The sequence below is a fragment of the Amblyomma mixtum genome, chromosome 3 (genome assembly GCF_055824585.1).
Source record: "Amblyomma mixtum isolate Tamu chromosome 3, ASM5582458v1, whole genome shotgun sequence".
Classification (NCBI taxonomy): Eukaryota; Metazoa; Arthropoda; class Arachnida; order Ixodida; family Ixodidae; genus Amblyomma; species Amblyomma mixtum.
The window spans coordinates 426,656,907-426,677,192 of NC_143014.1; the positions used below are offsets into that span (position 1 = coordinate 426,656,907).

Genomic DNA, 20,286 nt, shown 5'->3' on the forward strand with positions numbered 1-20,286 from the left:
TTGGAGGGCTGGGGACGTGTAAAGTTCACACTGGTATCTGTTTAAACCTTTTTATTGTTATCTTTTTAACTTATGGGAGCTTTCGATGCTTATGCTGTTTTTCAACTGCAGCCCATAAAGCATTTTTCTAAAGAAAGATTCAGTTATTAGTCACGTTGTGTTGCCTTGCCTCCTCCTTGGTCTGTCATATTTCGGGCTGTTACAGTATGGCAAATTGCATCATGCCTGCCAAGAATTTGATTCCCTCTCCCCACCATTGTTTGTTTTTCACACCATCCCTGTATGAAATCTTACCAAGACCCCTGTTTGTGTGCAACAGTTTCAACACTGGCATTTTAAGAGGGGTGTAACTTCTTTTTGATCTGATATCTGTTCGCGTCCACAATGCTACTATTTTCAATTAATGAGACACGGGAACACTAGGTCCCTAGTAGAAAGGCATCGCTATTTTTCGAGCATGGTGTAGTTGTTCACGAAGTGTTTGATTCTTTATCCCTGTATGTTTTGCATAGCTTTAGTTCTTAATTCGGACAGCTTTTTTTCTCTGGGTAAGAGGGAGTGGGGGAGGGTTCTTTTTTTTTATCTAATATATATCAATCACCTCTTTAGCCAAGAAGATGATGATGGGAAAAATTTTTCCCTCCCGGAGTTCAGCTTCTTGCATGAAGGGCAAGACAGCCCTATTGGATCGTATGCAACAAGAAGAATTGTTGACGCCGTCTACCAAGAAATGTTAAAGCATACACTGTAAGCGTGATTCTGTTGTGTTTGTTAATCTTCCATTAACAGTTCAGTATTTCAATATGTATGTTCTATTGCTCATTTATTTTATTGTGAATTATATTTTGCAGGTACCCTTCAAAAAAGTTTTTTCAGAAAGTGGGATGGTCACTTATTCAGCGCCACCCGCACCTAGCTGACGCATGTGGTAGTGGGCATGTGAGTATTTTGCTGAAACTTTTAGGCGATTTTGTGGTAATTTGATACAGGCAGTTGGCAAGGCAGTGTTCTTCTGTTTCAAGTAGACATCTAGTTGCCAGAAATGTTGTGAAGATAGTATGGTGGCTGTGTACGACCATTGTACAAAACGATAGAAAACTGTTGTGCACAAGGAACATTAGATTTCTTTCTAACTTGATGGCCTGTTGAGCAAATGTTTGCCAGTTTCATGCAGTGTGCTATTAGTAATATATGTTTCACGCAGTGCTGAGGCTTACTATGTAATCGTAAAATGGCAGGCTGGATGAACCAGAGCTCTTTTATGTTGCAGAAAAAAAGGGACACTGATGAGCACTTGTTCTTTTTTGTCAGTCACTGTATATCACAGTTTTTTTCAATGCCACAGCAATGCAGTCGAACCCACTTATAGCAAGCCTTGTGGTTGCATGGATTGATTTCATTGTATCCGAGGTTCCTAATAAGTGGGCTTGACTTTTCACAGCCAAAAATTGAAAGTTGGACAGTGTATTTTGTAAGCGCCTGCTTATTCAAACTGGACCTATTGATGGCGCTTAAGAAGTTGTCCTGTGCAGTCACATGCTGGTCGTCGATACCCTTGCTACCAAGCTGGTTGAGGGATGGAACATAACTAATTGCAGTGGAAAGCTCTCATGGTAGGTGGTAGGCTAGCTTCCTCGTCACCGTCCTCAGCAGATTCCTGATGATGCGAGAGTTCTTGAATTTGGATAAAATTCATACAAGAACAAGCATACAAGAACGTAGCTTCCAAAGCACTACGCCTTGAGAGTCTTCCTGATGACACAGCGACTGCCGGTTGCTGCCATTTATGCTTGTGCACAGAAAGCTAACACGAAGCTTACTGTGCTTTCCACCAGCATTTGGTGTCACCTTTCAAGGCATGTGTTTTTGACCGCCACATCCGGTAAAAAAAAATTTGTCAGCATTCCATACGTGTTGTATTTTATTTATTTTTATCGTTTACTTTTTGGATGGCCATACTCTTTCGGTATAAAGGAGGGAGGTGATAACATTGAGGCTAGGAGACCCTTGTCGCTCTCTGCTCCTGTAAGAAGTAGTTGTTTTTGAATGTGGGGCAAAGTTTGCAGTGCTTCTCGTTCACTGTAACCAAGTTGTGCAGCCACAGGTGCTCGTAGTATCTGTGACGCAATGCCATTGGACTGCACCGCTGCCCCGTTAGTAATGAACGAGTGTTCATTGTAACAGCGGTATAAGTCTACTATACTTGCACCTTAATTGCAGACTTATCTGCCAAAAGAACGATGCTCAGCTGCTGATCCTAAGATCACAGGTTCAATCTTGGCTGCAGTAGCCATATTTTGATTGAGCCAGAATGCATGAATCTTCATGTGGTATTCTCTTACTGGTGCTAAATGGTTGTAGCTGAATTTCTTCTAGATGCTGTTTTGGATTCAGCTTCAAGAAATGGACAATCGCTGTTACGTGCAAGAAGTGTATCGTGAGGCGTGAAAAAGCGGCAATACCTTATACATCATTTATCTTTCCAGCTCTTGAAGCAGGTGGCTTACCTCTTGTAGTGAATTATAACTATGTATCAGTGATTATATTGCAGGTTTTTTTTATCATGGCTCGCGTTATTTAAACACAGCAGCAAAACACCCTGCTGGGCAAGTTGGTGTGTAACTTGAGAAGGTGAAACAAAGCTCAAGCACGTAGAAGGCCGAAACACTCAAGAGACTGGGATGTGTGCTGCTTGCAACTCTATTGATTCCAGAAGCAGCTGATTATAAAGTGAAGAGGCGGGGGTGAAGGAATGGGTAGGAGGAAAAATATTATATGAGCACATGTCAGGACACGAATAACGCAAAGGAAGGTACACATATAACTCATTTGCAGAGCTGACTGTTTTCTGAATAATCGGATAGGGTGCCAACAGGTGCACTCCCACTTTTTAATCTGGTGCACCGCTATCGTCCGTACTTCTGCTTACACTGCTAACAGTTTGAAGAGTCTTCACATTTTTTTCTGTTCTTCCTTCTGTGAACCTGTACTGTTTTTCAATGCTTGTTTTCTCTTAGGCACGGTTGTTGATACTTTGGCCCATTTGGCCTATGTACACTTACCCATGCAAAAGCGGAATTCTGTAAACAGCCCCCACAGCTCATTTTGCAAAAGGATTTGCATGCTTTGTTTGACATTCTGTTTTTGCTATTTGATCATGTGACACAGTGATGTGAGAGATCTTGGGGAGGAGAAAAAAACACAGGAACTAAGTATTAATTGGCTGCCAGGTGCTACAAGTTATGGTAAACTGTGTGAGTAAGGGATCACCACTGGTCTAAATTTCTTTTCAGAAAGTATATGTTCGTCTTTGTTTTCTTTCTTTTTTCACATTTTTCAGTAACTAATCCGTGCCTGAGCTTAACCAAAAAAGGAAAGCCTGCCTGGTTTAGTTTTCGAAACTCATTCATAGCTTTTGCATACAGTCATACAGTGCAGGAAAACTTGGATGGACAGATTCAGAAGCTGAGCCAGGCATGCTTTCCTCCTTTTGTTAAGCTCAATTGCAGAGGAGTTACTGGATGCTAACTCCCATAAAGTTGATAATCTGCATTGCTATCAATTGGCACAAAGTTTCTGTGGTTTTTTCTGCTGCCTCAAAACTCGTGTGTCACTGTGTCACATGACTGAATCTGCTATTACAGAGAAAATAGAATGTCAATTGAAGCATGCGAATCCTTTTATGAAGCGTGCTGTAAGGTTCATTTATAGAATTCCGGTGTCGTATGGAAGTGCATGTTGGTGAGACGGGCTGAAGTATCATTGACTGTGGCTAAGAGAAAATGTTGCTAAGTGGCACAGGTTCAGCATCAACGTCAGGACTGCGGGAGAGAACAGGAAATAAGTGGAGCAAGGCTTCAAGATGTTAGTATTGTAAGCGGAAGTAACGAAGTAAAGACACATGACAGCATGTGATGTGATAGAGATCAGAAAAAGCTGGAGATCCTCTGTCGGCACCCCATCGCTGATTATTCATAAAACTGAAAATTAGTTCAGTATGTTTCAAGAAATTCATGTCAGATGTGTACTTTCCTTAGCATTATTCATGCTCTGGAACGTGCTCATATACATGTTTTTCTTCCTCTCTCGTCCCTCCATTCTCACCTCAAGGCTGTATAATCAGCCACTTCTGAAATAAGTGACAAGTTCCAAGGGCCGTATGTCCCATTGTTTCTTCTGTGTGCGGCCCTTTTTTTGGACTTGGTCTTCTCGAATGATTTAAACGCTTCGTACATGTCACATTGTTTGATTGTAAAAACAAACGGAAAAAAAAGGAACTGAATTAAATATTATTTACCAGTTGCAGGGAAATATCACGGGGTGATCCACGTATACTAATTTGTAAGGCATCATTTGAAAGAAGAAAACATGAAACAAAAATTTGGCACCTGTACTAAATTTTGAAGAACTCCAGGTGGCCTAAACTATTCTGGAGCCCTCCATTACATCATCTTCTTATTCTATATATGTCGCTTTTGGACGTTTAAGCCCACAATTTATTTAAAAGGAAGACATATCCATTAGCAATTAAAAATCATTTGTACATGTTTTCATGCTTATTACATCCCAGGATTTGTGGATCATGATGATTCGGCAAAAGTTTAAAAATGAGCGGCGCAAGCTTTCATCAGGCAGAGTTGCTGAGAACCGGCTGAAGTATGGAAGCGGCGTGAAAAGGAGGCTGTCTGCTGCTAATGACGCAGGCTTGAAACATGGCACTGTTGGGCACACGTTGGTGAGTGATTGAAACTTAATCTTTCTGTGTTTTTATTTATTTTACTGTTATATTTAATGCAGGCACAAAGTTTGGCTCCTTGTGGGGAAGATTCCCACAGCCTTGCGCTGCACGAAGCTTGGCTTGTGGATGAATTTCAAAAGCCAAACCGAGACACCGCTCAAATGAGCTTCAGGCTGGAATTAACGCACACATCACGCGTGAAGCAGCTGGCCAGCATGGCAGTGACAGCTGCTATCGAGCAGTTTCCGTATCTTGTGCACATTGAGTGGGTGAGTACATTAGAGCATGTGTGCAATTTATGTAGGGTTAAGAACCTTGGAAGCAGCTGCTTTCATCGTGAACATTAGTGTTCAATGCATTATAATGGAACCATGCTATAAGAATAAGGGCGCCAGATAACATCACTTTCACAAAATTATTTCCTGTGCACAATTTGCAGGGTTTATTACTTTCAACACTCCTTTGGTCTTCTATTCTGCTAGCAGTGATATTCTAATGTCATCATTCAAAAATAACTTCTACAATCCTCAGCCTCGTTACTTATTTGTGGTAATTCATTCTGCTGTGAATTAACCCTCATATTGTTAAGTTGAACACACATAAATGTACAAATGTTGCAAGGTAGTTGGCCATCTTGTATTATTAGGCATGAAAGCATGAAAATGGATCAAAGTTTGAGGGTGCTTCAACACACCTGCTTATATATACAATTCACATAGCACACATGAGACGGGAATCGGGCACATAAATGGCCCTCTGCTTGCAACTGCTTGATAGTTGGTAACACCAGAGAGTAAAGACATTTTCCATTGAACTTAAGGATAGCGTGCCCGTCACGAGCCCATCTGAAGGGGTGAAGAGGGTCTTAGCATGCTTATTCCAAATATATAAATTACTTTTATGTGGAACAAGTCCCTGTGCACTGATGTGATATTTTATGAGACAATTTGCTGAGAGCTTTCGAAAGTTTTGCTGGGAACTTGCTGAAATGTGTTCTATTGGTTTCTTGTGACATCAGGGAATGCAATAAAGGTAAAATTATCATACTACCTATAACTCAGCTTCTATGATAGTCAAGATAATAGTTTTACCCTCATTGCATTCCTTCATGTCAAAAGAAATGAATGGCACTTTGTGCATTTTAGCAATTCCTCTGCCAGAAAATGTTTTGAAAGTTCTTGGCAAAAAGTTATGTAACATATTGCATAGGTGAACGAGGACTTGTTTTACATACAATTAAATTATACATTTGGAATCATCATGTATACATGTTCCCTGAAGATTTCATAATTGTGACTTCATTAACAGAATATTTAAGTTCCTCTTCTCCCGTTATTGCTCCTTGCAGAAAAAAAATTAAGTGATGGTTGCTCACTAAGACACACATTTCCTTTCTTTTTTCATCATTGTTCTCTAGTTCAGTAGTTTTGTGTGTCATTGGATCACCGCTTCAGGCAATAACAACACAAATCAGCAAATCATATGACACATCCACATTCCTTGCAATGTAGCAAAAAGGTGTCCAATCTACTAGTGGTCAACACTGCACCTGTGCTTACGAAGCCCATTACTAAGACACCTACCTATATACGTATGTTACTTATGCTGCCTATGGGAGGGATTCTATACGCACTTTGCACACCTTATGAGTCAAACCTAACAGCCTGCTAATCATACGAAGGGGCCTGCGTGTCGTTTGGGGTGAAAAACTTTTGTTCTTACGAATATTAGCTGTTTGTTCTGTAGTGAGCAACACTTGGTAAATGTACGTGGCAGCTCCTCCTTTTCTTTTTGCAAGCTGCAGCTAATTCATGCCCTTCAGTCTCCTAACAAGTGACAGCCACCAAGCCGAGCACATGCCCCAGAAAACCAGCGTTGTGAACCTTGGTGTTTTCTGCCTGAAACTTTCAGTAGCACCATTTAGACATAGCCTGTTGAGGTTTTCTGTGAAGGACAAGTTTAGAGTAAACCTTTCTGCCAGTTTACCTAAGGAAAAGAACTTTCTCCGAGGCTCGTAGTCTTGGCACACATGGCCATTTGTTCAGCAAGGTTATTTAGTCGACTTCTTGCAATGGGCCTTTGAGTCAAAGGAGGAAGAGTTGTTTTTGTTTGCTCAGCTGGCAGAAAGTTCTAGCACTCTGAAAAAAAAGGAATAAAAAAATAGATGCAGTACAGCACTGCTTTATGACTTAATGAGTTGTCAGTGTTGTGTTCCCTTCTTTGTCCATTTGATGTTGCACTGTTTCACCATTATGGTTGACCAGCTGGTTCGACAACCAGCTTAGCTTACTGTAAAGTTTATCTTCAAAAACACTGTCAGCAGGTCTGCATAATGTTTCAGGCAGCCAAGTCACAATCTCAGCTGCTTTCTTTTTTTCTGAAGCATGTGTTGGTCTTGACTGAATGACGTATTGAGAGCTGAGGATTAAAAAGAATGTAGTACTCATATATTTCATCTTGTATTAAAAGAAAACGGAGGATAGCATCTCATACATTCAACAGTTGTTGCACACTATAAAGCAGAGGTTATTTCTTCCAGACAACCTTTAAAAGTTCTCTTGGATAATTAAAGCCTCCGGTATGACTACTTGGCTGTGAAAGGAGCATAAGGTCCGACTCATACTGTTGCAAAACGCAAGTTGCTTATGAAATCTGTCTAATATGCAGTATTTGCTACATATGTTAAATGAGCAAGCATGTTATGACACACTTTATGAGCACAGCTAGGTGTAATGTACGTTGATCACTTGTGTGAGGTACATCTTTTGTTGCCTAGAATGCATCTATTTTTTAATCACTTAAGAACAACTATGGAAATCAGAGTACTCCTTATTCTTAGTTGTTCATAAGCATTAGAAAAAGTGCATTATGAATGTGGTCACCAACTAGCCTACTTGAATGTGTTAACATCTTTTGTGACATTGCGAATACTGGGGTGTGTTGCCATCGGCTGAAGTTTCCATTGGTTAACTTATGAAATTGTCAAGCCGGAAGAGGGTAAAAAAGGAATACGTGATGGGCACCATTCATGTCACAAAATGGGTGATCTTATGTGCCAGTAAAGATTAAATCATGGGTTTTCAGTGGTCATGTTATCCAAAGTAACTGGAAAGTCAATTTTTTGATGTCGTTGAGAAAAATACTTTTTGCATATTCAGTGAACTCTGTGCATTATTTTTCATCTTGACTGCTTGAGAAGCGTGAATCATGTCAAAAAAATAAATATCCCAGCAGGCAAGTTGTTCTGTTTAGTGCATAATTTTTAATTCCTTGTAAGATCAGCTGGAGGGCAAAGTAAAAGCAAAGTTGTGCGTTACTGGAGTACTAACTTCAAATGATGATCCTGTGGTCTGCTCACTTACTTTTGTGCCTGATTTGCATAGACAAGCTTGAGGGGTGTGGTGGAAAATGTTAACTCATTTGTTTGTTGCTTTTGTCAAATCAACTTTCAGTTCCTACAGGATTTTAACACACTCGTGAAGAAAGATTGTGGCAAAGCAGTTGGAGATGGCATTCAGCGAGTCATCAGCCTTGCTGTACTAGGGTCCCTGAAGGCAAGGAACAAGGACCTGAAACACGTGCTACAGGTCGGCCCTGTAGGGGTCAGCCCCAAGCGAAGGAAGCGTAAGTGGATTTTAGTTTGTAGCTAAAAGGGAAGTTTTTTCTTTTTGCTTAGAAGGTATGTCAAAGTTTAATACTTGAAGTCAGTTGTTTATGCGGTATTAATGAAATTTTAACGTTCCAGAAGTGTAGTTCTTAGTTCACAACAGAGAACTATATGCTATTTAACCACTGTGTAATCGGAAATTGAAAGCAACAGAAAACAGATATTAATTTGAAGGGTTTCAATTACCATAAGATCACTTCATTTCAGAAGTACAACATCTGGAAGATTTATCTAGGGAAGGGTGATTACAGCGTAATTAATTTTAGGTAATTTTATAATTTGAATGCTGAAGGTTGATGAAACTGCGCGCAAATACCCAGGTGCCGACAGTAGATCGGGATCAAAATACAAACCTGCTCCATCCCTTGTAAAAGCAGCATTAGGACCACAAATTTCAGGCTGCTCTTCCATTAGGGTTAGCATTTGCACGAATTTATCTTTTTATCTCCTGTACCTCTGTCAGCTTACATATTGCCCTTGCATTTATAAACATGCTGGACAAGACTGCTACTTCAGTTGTGCCAGCAATTTACATACCAGTCTGAGCAAAAATGAAAATACGCATTTTTACACTCTGTATAACATTTTATCTGTTTGATGTTATGGGGTAAAATCACCTGTGAAATAATGCAGGCAGCCAACATTTCCAGCTATAGAAATCCAGCTGTGTTGTCATAAGCATACTGTGAAGTCCTTCGCATTGCTGCACTGAATGAAATTTGAAAGTTTATTTCTTGCCTACTTTTCAAAACAGCAAAGTTTTCAAAGCGCTAAATATTTACCAGTGTAGGTAAAATGAAATATGATCTGCTTGCATAATTTTTGTAGCTGTATGTCAAACTAGCGATTTACATTGCCTTTGGTAATTATTTTTCTCCAGACATTCAAGCTACACGTGTACTGCAGCTGTTAAGCAAAATCATCAACCAGCCTGGAGCAATGGAGTTGCTGTTCATTTCTTTGGTAGGTTTCATTACGTACAGTTTAAGAGCTTTTTGTAGGAGGGATGCACCAACTGCTGCTGTTATTTCCTCTTGGCATAATGTGCCAGCTATCAGTGGTAAAAACTGCACTTTGAAAAAAAAAAGCTGCTACCTGTCCCTGTCTTCTTCACATACAGTAGGATTTATTGTCATCAAATTACATAGTATGGTGGGGGATAATAAAAGTGATTACCACTTTAGAAGGTTCCTAGCCCCTGTACAGTAAGTAGTGGCATGTGAGGGCACCTCTTGTCAATTTGGAGGTCTGATTAGCAACAGTATATATAAGAGGTCGAATGACGTGGCAACTAACTGTTTATATGCTATGAAATGAGTTGCTCCTCCAGACTCACTGCATCATAATGGTGGACAGCTGAACCATTGTTTTCAACCAGTTTGTAGTTCTGTTATCTAAATTGTGCCTGAATGCTTAAGACAAAGTATAGGCAAGAGTAAGAAATTAATCTGACAGTTTGCTGTACACATAATCATTCCCTATGCCGCCAGCATTTGTGACTGCCCCGGAAAGCATCGTTATGCCACCATATCTTCTGGAATGGATAATAAGGGCTCAGTTTTTTGCTGAATCAGCTATGAAGAAACTCTGCTAGAAAGGAAGTTTTATGTTATGGGGTTCAATTTTTCAAAGCAATTCTGGCTATGAGGAATGCCGTAGAAGGTGTTGAGCCTGGAAATATTATAAGTACTGCCAACAGCACGTGTAATATCACATTAATTGTGAACAAGTAGTTTTCAGATGGATCATCTTTTTCTGTTTTTGTGCAGGACGCCGAGGTTGGAGTACCGTGTGTCACCCCATGTGTGGCATTCTCTGGAGGGGATCTGGAGCAGGCAGATGATTTGTTCCTCTATGTCGAAGGACGCAAGCTCATGAGAGTCATTGATACTCCAACTGCCATAACTGCCATCATGGCAGCTTTCTGGCTTTTTAATATAAGTTATCCTAACGGGGCTTTTAGTTTGCTGTGTGTCATTGAACATTTGTTCCTTGGAGTGGCAGTATCGAAGCCTAAGCGCAGTGCAAAGCGCTTCATAGCTATGCACAAAAAAGACTTTTAAACTTTGCTTGCTTGAAGGAGGATGGTGTTATTCTAACAGCCACAGTTATGGCTACTTGCAGATGGGGGAAACTGCTACTTTTGCACTTGTGTACGCCAGTAAATGTTGTTATTGCTGCATGGAGAAGAAACTCCAACCGGCACTTTATGTGTGTGTTTTTTGCACTTATTATGTACGCCAATAAATGTTCTGAATGTTTCTACCGTGGTGTTGTTTCACATTGAATGCAACCTTTCTGCAAGTGCATGCCGGCTCCACTGCTATGAAAATTGGTGGGCACATAATTAAGCTACATTATGTATACATAAAAAGCTGTATAAACACGGTTATTTGCTTGTAATAGCAATAAGTACTGGACCCAATGCATGCATTTTTATACCATGGGTGTAAGGGTGCTAAAAACGCAAAAATGCCTGTAGGTGGGAGGTTATGGCAACATGTGCACCCTAACACCTTTTGTTTCAGTTTCATCATTTTTGGGTGTACTGTTTTCATTAAGTACCCTTTGTATGGCGGTATGAACGCATAAAACATCTTTGCGGGTCGGGTGCAAGGGTGCGAGTTATAGACACCTGAAAACGCCTATAAAGGTGTTTTATTTTTTACAGTGTACTCCTGGATGCGGTGCAATGTGCGAGCAATCCCGAGATGCCCCGCAGTCGGCTCGTCATGACATGCCTGCATAATTTCTTGCCTAAGGTTCTTGGGCACCACAAGAAGATGTAGTGTCCTGTTGGGCGCGAAGTTCTTCAGGAGGACATTATTGTGAAGGACGAAGGACGACAGTTGGCGCTTGAACCCCCGGGGAGGCAATGCGGTCTTGCCTTTCAAATAATCAACAAGGCTTTGCAACTCAGGATCTGAGCGCTGCTGCTGCGCGAACCTGCTGGCGCTTACCGGTCCTAGGAAAGCGTCGTCGTCTTCCTCTTCCGGTGCGGCGTCTACGGGGGCTCGCGATAGGAAGTCAGCATCGGAATGTTTGCGGCCAGATTTGTAGACTACAGTTATGTCGAATTCTTGAAGACGCAGGCTCCAACGAGCAAGGCGGCCGGAGAGATCTTTCAAATTGGCCAGCCAGCACAGAGCATGCTGATCGCTCACAGCCTTGAAAGCTCGTCCGTATAGGTAGGGGCGAAATTTGGACGTGGCCCAAATAATGGCGAGACATTCTTTCTCTGTAGTCGAATAGTTGGCTTCGGCTCTCGACAGTGAACGGCTAGCTTACGCGATAACTTTCTCCTGTCTGCCATTTTTCTGAACGAGGAACGCTCCTAAGCCCACACTGCTTGCATCGGTATGAACTTCGGTTTCGGCGTTTTCATCAAAGTGTCCGAGCATAGGAGGGGACTGTAAGCGGCGCTTCAGCTCGTTGAAAGCTTCCTCTTGCGGCCTTTCCTATTTAAAAGGCACGTCAGCCTTGGTCAGTTGGGTCAAAGGTTCAGCGATGCGTGAAAAGTTCTTGACGAATCGCCGATAATAAGCGCACAATCCAAGGAATCTGCGTATAGCTTTCTTGTCATTAGGCTATGGAAACTCTGCGATCGCAGCCGTCTTCTGGGGGTCTGGAAGAACTCCATCCTTGCTTACGACGTGACCAAGGAACAGCAGCTCCTCGTAGGCGAAGTGGCACTTCTCTGGTTTCAGTGTCAGGCCTGAAGACTTGATCGTTTCCAGCACTATTCGAAGCCTTCTGAGGTGGTCTTCAAAGGTTGAGGAGAAGACAACAACGTCATCTAAGTAGACGAGGCAAATCTGCCATTTCAAGCCTGCGAGCAACGCATCCATTACTCGCTGGAACGTCGCTGGGGCAGAGCAGAGGCCGAATGGCATCACCTTGAACTCGAAGAGTCCGTCTGGCGTGACGAACGCAGTCTTCTCGCGATCTCTTTCGTCGACTTCAATTTGCCAGCAGCCGCTTTTCAGGTACATCGATGAGAAGTACTTAACGTTGCATAGCCGATCCAGTGTGTCGTCGATGCGGGGGAGGGCGTAGACATCCTTCTTCGTAATGCTGTTCAGGCGGCGGTAAACGACGCAGTAGCAAAGGGTGCCGTCTTTTTTTTCACTAGGAGAACTGGTGCTGCCCAGGGGCTCCTTGATGGCTGGATGAAGTCGTCACGTAGTATTTCCTCTACTTGCTTGCGGATATCTTGGCGTTCTATCGGCTATACGCGGTAGGGGCTCTGCCGCAGTGGTCGGGCGTGTTCGTCTGTGACAATGCGGTGCTTGACTAGCCGGGTTCGTCGCACATTCGATGCTGATGAGAAGAAATCGTTGTACCTTTGTAGAAGACTGCGTATTTGGTCTTGTCTGCTCCGGGGTAATGCCGGGTTGCTGTCGAACGTGGGTTGATGGCCTTGGTCTGATGGTTCTGCGGGTTGGTCGGGTAGGGCAAATACGTCTCTGATGTCTGCCAGCTCGTCGAGGAAAGTGATCGTCGTACCTTTGTTTGGATGCCGGTATTCTTCGGTGAAGTTGGTTAGCAACACCTGGGCTTGGCCATTTCGGATTTGGGCGACTCCCCTTGCGACGCCCAGTCCTCGATCAAAGAGTAACTGGGTGTTCCCTTCGACGACGCCTTCGGCAGTTTCGATGTCTCCAGTACCTATGCAGGTGACGACACTTGATCGGAGCGGCACGCTCAATGCCTCGTCGATGGCGTTTAAGGGAATGGGATGAGTCGCTGTTGTCGCGGCAGATATGGCTTTGTCGGTGGAAAGCTTGATCGACTTGGATCGAAGTTCGATGATCGCCCGATGTTCATTCAGGAAGTCGATTCCCAAAATCACGTCTCGCGAGCATTTCTGTAGGACCAGGAAGGTTGTAGCACAGGTTCGCCCATTTACTGTAACTCTCGCGGTGCAGCGTCCTGACGGCGTAATAAGGTTACAACCTGCGGTGCGGATCAGCGGGCCATCCCAAGTTGTTGTCACTTTCCTGAGTCGGACAGCGAATGGCCCACTCATTACGGAGTAGTCAGCTCCCGTGTCGACCAAAGCAGTAACCGCGCGACCGTCGACCGTAACTTCAAGGTCACTTGTTCGCGTTTTCGTGCTACACGTGGTCTTCGGTGTACGATCTCGGCTTCGTAGGGTAGTGAGGCTGCGGTGGGCGTACTCCGACGTTACTGCTATGGGCAGCGGTAAAGTCGTCAAGTCTGGCCGCGTCGTCGTCGGTGTTGTCATCGAAGTTGTCGTCGAAGGTGTCGTCGTAGGTGTCGTCGGAGGTGTCGTCGGAGGTGTCGTCGGAGGTGTCGTCGGAGGTGTCGTCGGAGTTGTCTTCGGAGTTATCGTCGGTGGAGGATCTTTGTCCTTGCGCTTACAAGCAACCTCACCTCCAGAGGCTGCTTTATTTAGTTTAACCTTCGGGGGCTGGGGGAGCGTCCACGCACGGCGTAACCTCGGGTAGGAGATGCAAAGTGCGGGGACGATGGCGACGGGGAACGTGATAGGCGGCTAGGCGATGAGTATTCTTCCCGACGCAAAAACTCCTCGATTTCGGCTGGTCGCTGGCCGGGTCGGGGTCGTGGAGCGTCGTAAGAGAACCCTCGGATGCCCAGTCTTCTGTTTGGGCAGTGCCGGAGGACGTGACCGGCTTCGCCGCAGTGGAAGCATAGTGGGCGGCGCTTGTCGGGATTCTGCACTCGTTGCATTTCCTCGGCTGTGTGCGACGCTCGTAGGACGGGCGGGTTGGGGCGAGTGGGCGGCGGTCCAACGCCCCTGGCTGAGGGCGATAGGGGCTCGAGTCCCGTCGTCGAGGTGCAGGAAGGCGCACAGCTGCGGCGTAAGTCATGGCTGGGGGCTGCAGAGGCTTCGTGGGTGTCGGCGTCACACCCAAGGCCTGTTGAACTTCAACCCCGATGGCGTCTTTGAGCGATCAAAGCTGCGGCTGCGTTCCCGATGGCAGCAATCGGCGGAGCTCCTCTCGCACAACTTGACGGATAACCTCCCGCAGGTCATCCTTGTTAGCGGTGTCCAGCCAGTTTGCTGAGAAAATGCGCTACTGGCGGTCATACTGACGAGCTCGGGCATCAACAGTTCTTTCCATGGTGGATGCCTCTTCGACGAATTCCGCGACGGTTTTGGGTGGGTTCCGTACGAGGCCCGCAAAGAGTTGTTCTTTAACTCCTCGCATAAGCAACTTCACCTTCTATTCTACCTTCATGTTTGCGTCGGCCCGCCGGAAGAGACGCTTCATCTCCTCAGTGTAGACTACAACGGTCTCGTTTGGGTGTTGTATGCGAGACTGAAGGAGCTGCTGGGCTCTCTCCTTTCGCACGACGTTTGTGAAGGTCTTGAGAAGCTGCTCCTTGAAGGTTTCCCAGTTCGTCAGGCTAGCTTCCTCATTCTCAAACCAGATTCTTGCTGGTCCCTCCAAGGCGAAGAAGACGTACCTAAGTTTAGTGGCATCGTCCCAGTTGTTGAAGATAGCGACACGGTCGAACTCTTCCAGCCATTCTTCCTGGTCGGTACCAGGCGTAGCGTCGAAGGTTGGTGGCACTCTGGGCTGGTGAAAAATGATTGGAGTCGTCACTGGGGCAAGCTTATGGTGGACGTTGCTACTGGCTTTCGCTTCCGGGTAGGGTCCGGCGGAGTCCCGAACTCAGGTGCGTCACCTAGCAGACGTCGGCTTGCGCAGTGGACTGGACTCAGGTCCTGCGGTGAATGACTCAGAGGGCTGGCGTCACGACTTGTAGGGGGTGTCCGGAACATGGAAGGTTACCCAGCACCTCCACGGGATGTCACGTTGTAGTGACGGCAGTGCAGCGGTTAGGAAGACACCAACCAGTCTTTGAAACGAAGCTCTTTATTTGGGCTGACTTGCGCCCGCAAAAGAACTGAATCACTCGGCGGTGGCGTAAGTAACAAACGTGCTCGTCGGTCGTCGAACTATGAATGTCCGCCGCTCGCGGCATCTCTCAATTTAAAGCCGGCAAGGAGACTTCCAGATAACAGGTCAAGATCATCTACAGTAATCTGGAAAATCCTAGATGCAGCCTTTGATGGCTGCGATCAATCGAGATTAGTCTGGTCGCTTCTCGCGTCTCGAACAAAAGTGATAACGACCCTTTCCTGCAGCCTTGAGCGTGAACGAACAAACACTACAATGATACGTGGCAATATAAAGTGATTTTCATCCCCACAACTGCCACGCTTCAACTGCTCTGGCTTTCACAGGTGCCTGTGTGCGAAGCAGAGTGCGCAAATGGGCTGCTCAGCATAACATAACTCTCATGACAACAGCCCAAAACTGATGATCACATCTTAGGTCCATTATAGCTGCACTAGGATTGAGCCCTCGGACCGCAAAAATGGTCGCATTCAGTGGGCGTTCTTGCGACAGATACAAACTGATATGCCACAATCCAGAAAAATTTCCAAGAAGCAATTGTTTTATAAAAAACCAGACTTTCATTGTAACCTTTTACGCAGGCAGGTTGTCGAGTCAGTCTAGTTACCGCGCTTGTGATTTGGCATCTTAGAGAGTGCACACAGTGCAGTAATTTACACACCTAAAGACGCAATACTAATGACGACACCCTTTCTAAACCCCCATTTTTCTTTGTTTTATTTTTAAGTGTGCGCTGAGCACGTCCGCACCGTTATTGCACCCATACACCCTTCAGGGGTGCAAAAAGGTGCACAGGTGCAAGGGTGTTCAAGCTGCTTCGAGTCCGTGAATGTTTACTGGTGATCTTAGACTTTTTGAACAGCTTTGTAGTTGCTCAATTAAGCGTACTTTAAAAAAAAGCTGAGCTGTTTTGCCTTGCATTAAATTACAGCTGCTGCTCTGATGCGTGCAGCTATGACTGCGAATTGTGCCACCAAAGGTTTATAATTACCTGAAATATTTTAGCTGAACTGCTAAGCATCACTGACGCCACATCGGCCCCTTTGGAGTCTCTAAAATTTTCTGTATAATTAATCTCACCCATATACTGAACTTGTCGTCGTCCCCTCATACACGTCTGTGCGCAAGATGGGACTTTGTGAGTCGCTGAACGTGCTTGAGCTACACTTGCCTTCAGCCATTGAGGATGAGGGACTTGTATAAGCGACCCCTGGCCTTAATTTGGCTGGCAGCCCTTTTAAAAAGCTTTTTCGCCAAGTGTCTCTAAAGTCAGCTAGGAGGCGGCTACTGCTTTCATCCGCTAAATAACTTTATCAAGTAGGTGTCCAGAACTCTTGAAACCTGAGCCACGTTGTAAAGGTGGAATTTTACTCTCATAATTGCATAACTCGCACTCCCTTATTAGAATACTTCAGCCGGCCTGTGCCCAAAGATAGGCAAGTGTGAGGGTAAGCTGCATGGGTGTGAAAGCGTTGAATCAGCTAGGAAAAAAATTCTGGGGGCACTTAAGCCTGCTTACGTGGAGGACTGCACAAGCATGTATTTTGAGGAAAGGACAGGTTTTTGAGGAAAGTACAGGGCTCAGTAGCTCTCACATCTCGACATCTCAGTGGACACCTCAACAGCCCCTTAAAGCATGTAACTGAAGGTGCATATGTCATCTATCCAAACCCCTGTCGCGAAAGCTAGCCTCCAACGTGAGTAAAACAGGTAAGCTATATGCAAAGAGAAATGCTGTGATGACACCGCCCGGAACGCTGTACGATGAGCAGTTGCTGAAAATTTTGATGCGGATGCAGTCGGCTATACTGCCACCACATTGAGGTCAAACAGTGTTGCCATCGCTGGGATTTCATTTCCACCTTCATGGAGATCATGGAGATGGAGACTTAGCATGACGTAACATTGCGTCGTTGTAACGTGACTTCGTGTGACGTCACATTACATTGTTTTCACGTTATTTGGGGTGACGTCACATTCACCGATTCACGTTCACCGTATGAGGTCATACTCACGTGATGTCATCACTAATTACACTAATTATTCTTGGCATTGCATAATTACATTGTTCACAATTAATTAGGTATATTATTAAGCGCTAATTAATTGATGATGTGGCGTCGTCATCTTCATCACGTGACCCCTTGGCTCGTGACGTCATACGGTATAGTTTCTTGCGGACACTTTTTTGCGGACGTGACCTTGAGATTGAGTCGTATAATGCATTCGCAACAATAACTGCAGGATGCCAGTGCTGAATATGATGTCCAAGGAACCCGGCACGGTGGCGCAGTGGGTATAATTTTCTGCTGCTGACCACAAAACCGCGTAATTAGGTTCAGGCGGTGGAGATCCGATTCAGTCCACGATAACGAACCTCCTGGGGAAGAAATCTATACCGGAGCTGGTCATTACGGCTTCATTGCCTCCGTGAAGTTACAAGACTTGGAACCACACAGGCCATACACCAACTATCATGACTGGTCACGAGAGTAAATTCGTGAGAGAGCCGAGTGTGGCAAGGGCTGCTGATCACGATCATTCGTGGTTTCGTAAGGGTGATCAGATGTCGTGCGTGCCTATTAATGTTAGTGGACGAATGTCCGAACCAGCTTTACACTGCATGAGTTCGAGTGCGGCCAAGGAGGGGAGGGGTTGATGAAGAATACCAGGCTGACTCATCCCTGCGAGTGGCATCAAAATATGAAGAGACTGCTTTGTTTTCTCAATCTGCCATGTCGACCCCCATCTCGTACATGTTGATCAAGTACTGGAATATAATTTGCATTATGAAAATTTTTCAAAGTGCAAACATTTTTCAACAAAATGTACGCACAGAAAAATACACTTCGATTCGCACTGATTGTTTTCAAAGCCAGCGTTAAAATACTGTGTATAAAACAGTCTTTATGCCGTGCTTGTCGATTGATGTATAAAAAGCAGAAGAGGAAGGCGACAGGACCGCATCAAAGGAAGAGAAGCTACAAACCGTCGCCTTCCGGTTGAAAGTTGGGCCCACATCCATCTTACACTAGCCAGAGTGTTTGGAAGATCGAGGGAAAAAAGATGGGAATGCCATGTTTAAATGCTAGATCTCAAAGCATCCCAGTATTTACCGCGACGGCATTACATATGCACTTCGACTTTACGGCCACGCTTTCTCGCGTACTTTTTTCTCCAAGATGGCGCTTCCACATCACTGGCTAGCAACAATAATTCCAACGTCGTTCAGCACGACCCTTCATACCTGCCACGAGCTCACGCAGTCTCTGGGCCTCCCTCTGCTCTTCAGTGCTTCCCGGTTGGAGTAGTCGCCGAGGCACCACAAAAGCTCGCGCCGCCTCCCCGTACTCGGGGTGCGGCACTCCAACGACGACTACGTGATGCACTTCAGGGTCGGAGGAGAGCAGCTCTTCCAGCTCGGCTGGGGCCACCTGCTGATCCATGCACTTGATCAGCTCTTTTAGCCTCCCGCACACGTATAAGCAGCCCTCGGGAGTGTAGTATCCCAAGTCGCCTGCAACGGGACGAAAGAGATCAGCAGTGGAAAAGCCTCGTGGCCTTTCTTTGGTATTCTGTATGTCATGCGGTTTGATTTCAAAGGCTCTGACGTAAAATCACTTAGCGGATGCAATGTATGGAGAACTCGGAAATTGGTTCTAAAGAAACTCTCGGTTGTGGCTCAGTTTTGTTCTTGGCCAATTATCTGGCTGCTGTGACCAGACCTAAAAAAATGAAACTTATTTTGCTTCCTTCTGTTTACGCAATTGTATGATAACCACTGGTTCTCATCAAATTGCTCCAGGTACAATTTGTACTAACGGGGAGGAGAGGTTACACAAAATCCCGCACACGGTGACTTTCACTAGCCTTCATTCTGTGCCTTATCATGATTATAAGCTCAGCTTCCCGACTCCTTCCACAGCAGTAGCTGTTAATGAGAATGCCCTTGGAGATCCTGTAGTCAGGGTTCGCTTTCGAGTGTCCGTGGAGGAGGCTGAAGGGAATGCGAACAACAGATCAGAGATGTGGTGCTGAAAGAAGCGGGTGAGGAGAGCACAATCCTCTGCCTCGAGCCTCACGCTACGTTCGCCGCTGTCGGCTTGAGCGCACGGTCGCGACAAGCGGCCGTCAAACGCTCCGAGGGAAAACGTCTTGAAGTAATCTTATCCTCATTCGTTGCTTCCGTAGCTTCGCCATTTGGACGCGGATCAAGTCTTGGATGTGGAACCCACGTATAAATTGAGCGAAATCCTCAAGACGCCCGAGAGCTGTGCGATGTCAGTGCAATACGGCATCCCTTCCTTCATCCACTCCCTCCTTGAACCCTTCCCCATTGCGCGGTAATGGTTCTCGGAAGGAGCCACAGAGTTACCGCGCCTTGCCTTTTCTTACAAACAATTAATTTTTAATACGTCAGCATTAAAACCCCCACAGTGGAGAAAAACTGCCCGGCGAGATCCGGCGGCGCAGTGTTGCCTACACTTGACGCCAGCCACCTGGCAGGTGGCAAAGTGGAGAGAGTTAAATCCTCCTCTTCACTTGTAGGAGGGAGTGGCCGGAATGTGGCTTCCCCTTGATGAAATCCCAAAAGAATGGCTCGGTAAAATTGATAAGCAGTAATGACTACCAAATGACTCAGCGAAAATGAAAATGACTTGGCAAAAAGCATGGCAAAGTTGCTCGGCAGTTTGCGCAGCAGATTTGACCAAGGAAACTTTAATGAGCAAAGAAACACATGGCAAAGTATGTAGGAATACATGAGGAGAAAATAAGAAGTAGATGCGAAGCAACTAAAAGCATGGAGAAGACCTAATGGTAAAGAACTGTCCTTCGCATGTTGAAAATTAAGCGCTCTGTAACTTTTTTTCCTTTTCTAGAAGCGTACTTTATCATCAACGTCGTGAAACACAAGGTATTCGCCAGTAGCAACGCTTGAACGCTTCAACAGAAAGCAATTCACTCAG

The 20,286-nt window shown here is 45.0% G+C and overlaps 2 protein-coding genes across 3 annotated transcripts in view; one reads left to right on the forward strand and one right to left on the reverse strand.

The window, feature by feature from the left end:
• The window catches only part of LOC149357981 (uncharacterized), an 83,347-nt gene that overhangs the window by 16,518 nt on the left and 46,543 nt on the right, over positions 1 to 20,286 (reverse strand). Inside the window, exon 9 of the mRNA XM_089576698.1 lies at positions 18,567 to 18,836. Within this exon, the coding sequence (XP_089432824.1) occupies positions 18,567 to 18,836 (270 nt within the window). The remainder of the gene's footprint in view (positions 1 to 18,566; positions 18,837 to 20,286) is intronic.
• LOC149357983 (sterile alpha motif domain-containing protein 3-like) lies at positions 4,442 to 10,641 on the forward strand. Of its 2 annotated transcripts, none has more exons than XM_089578004.1 (4): positions 4,442 to 4,735; positions 8,191 to 8,362; positions 9,286 to 9,368; positions 10,175 to 10,641. In XM_089578004.1, the coding sequence occupies exons 1-4, from the start codon at positions 4,553 to 4,555 to the stop codon at positions 10,466 to 10,468; spliced, it is 732 nt and encodes a 243-aa protein (XP_089434130.1). In that variant the 5' UTR covers positions 4,442 to 4,552; the 3' UTR covers positions 10,469 to 10,641. The 2 variants fall into 2 exon arrangements, with proteins under 2 accessions (XP_089434130.1, XP_089434129.1); XM_089578003.1 differs by lacking the exon at positions 4,442 to 4,735 and adding an exon at positions 4,766 to 5,007.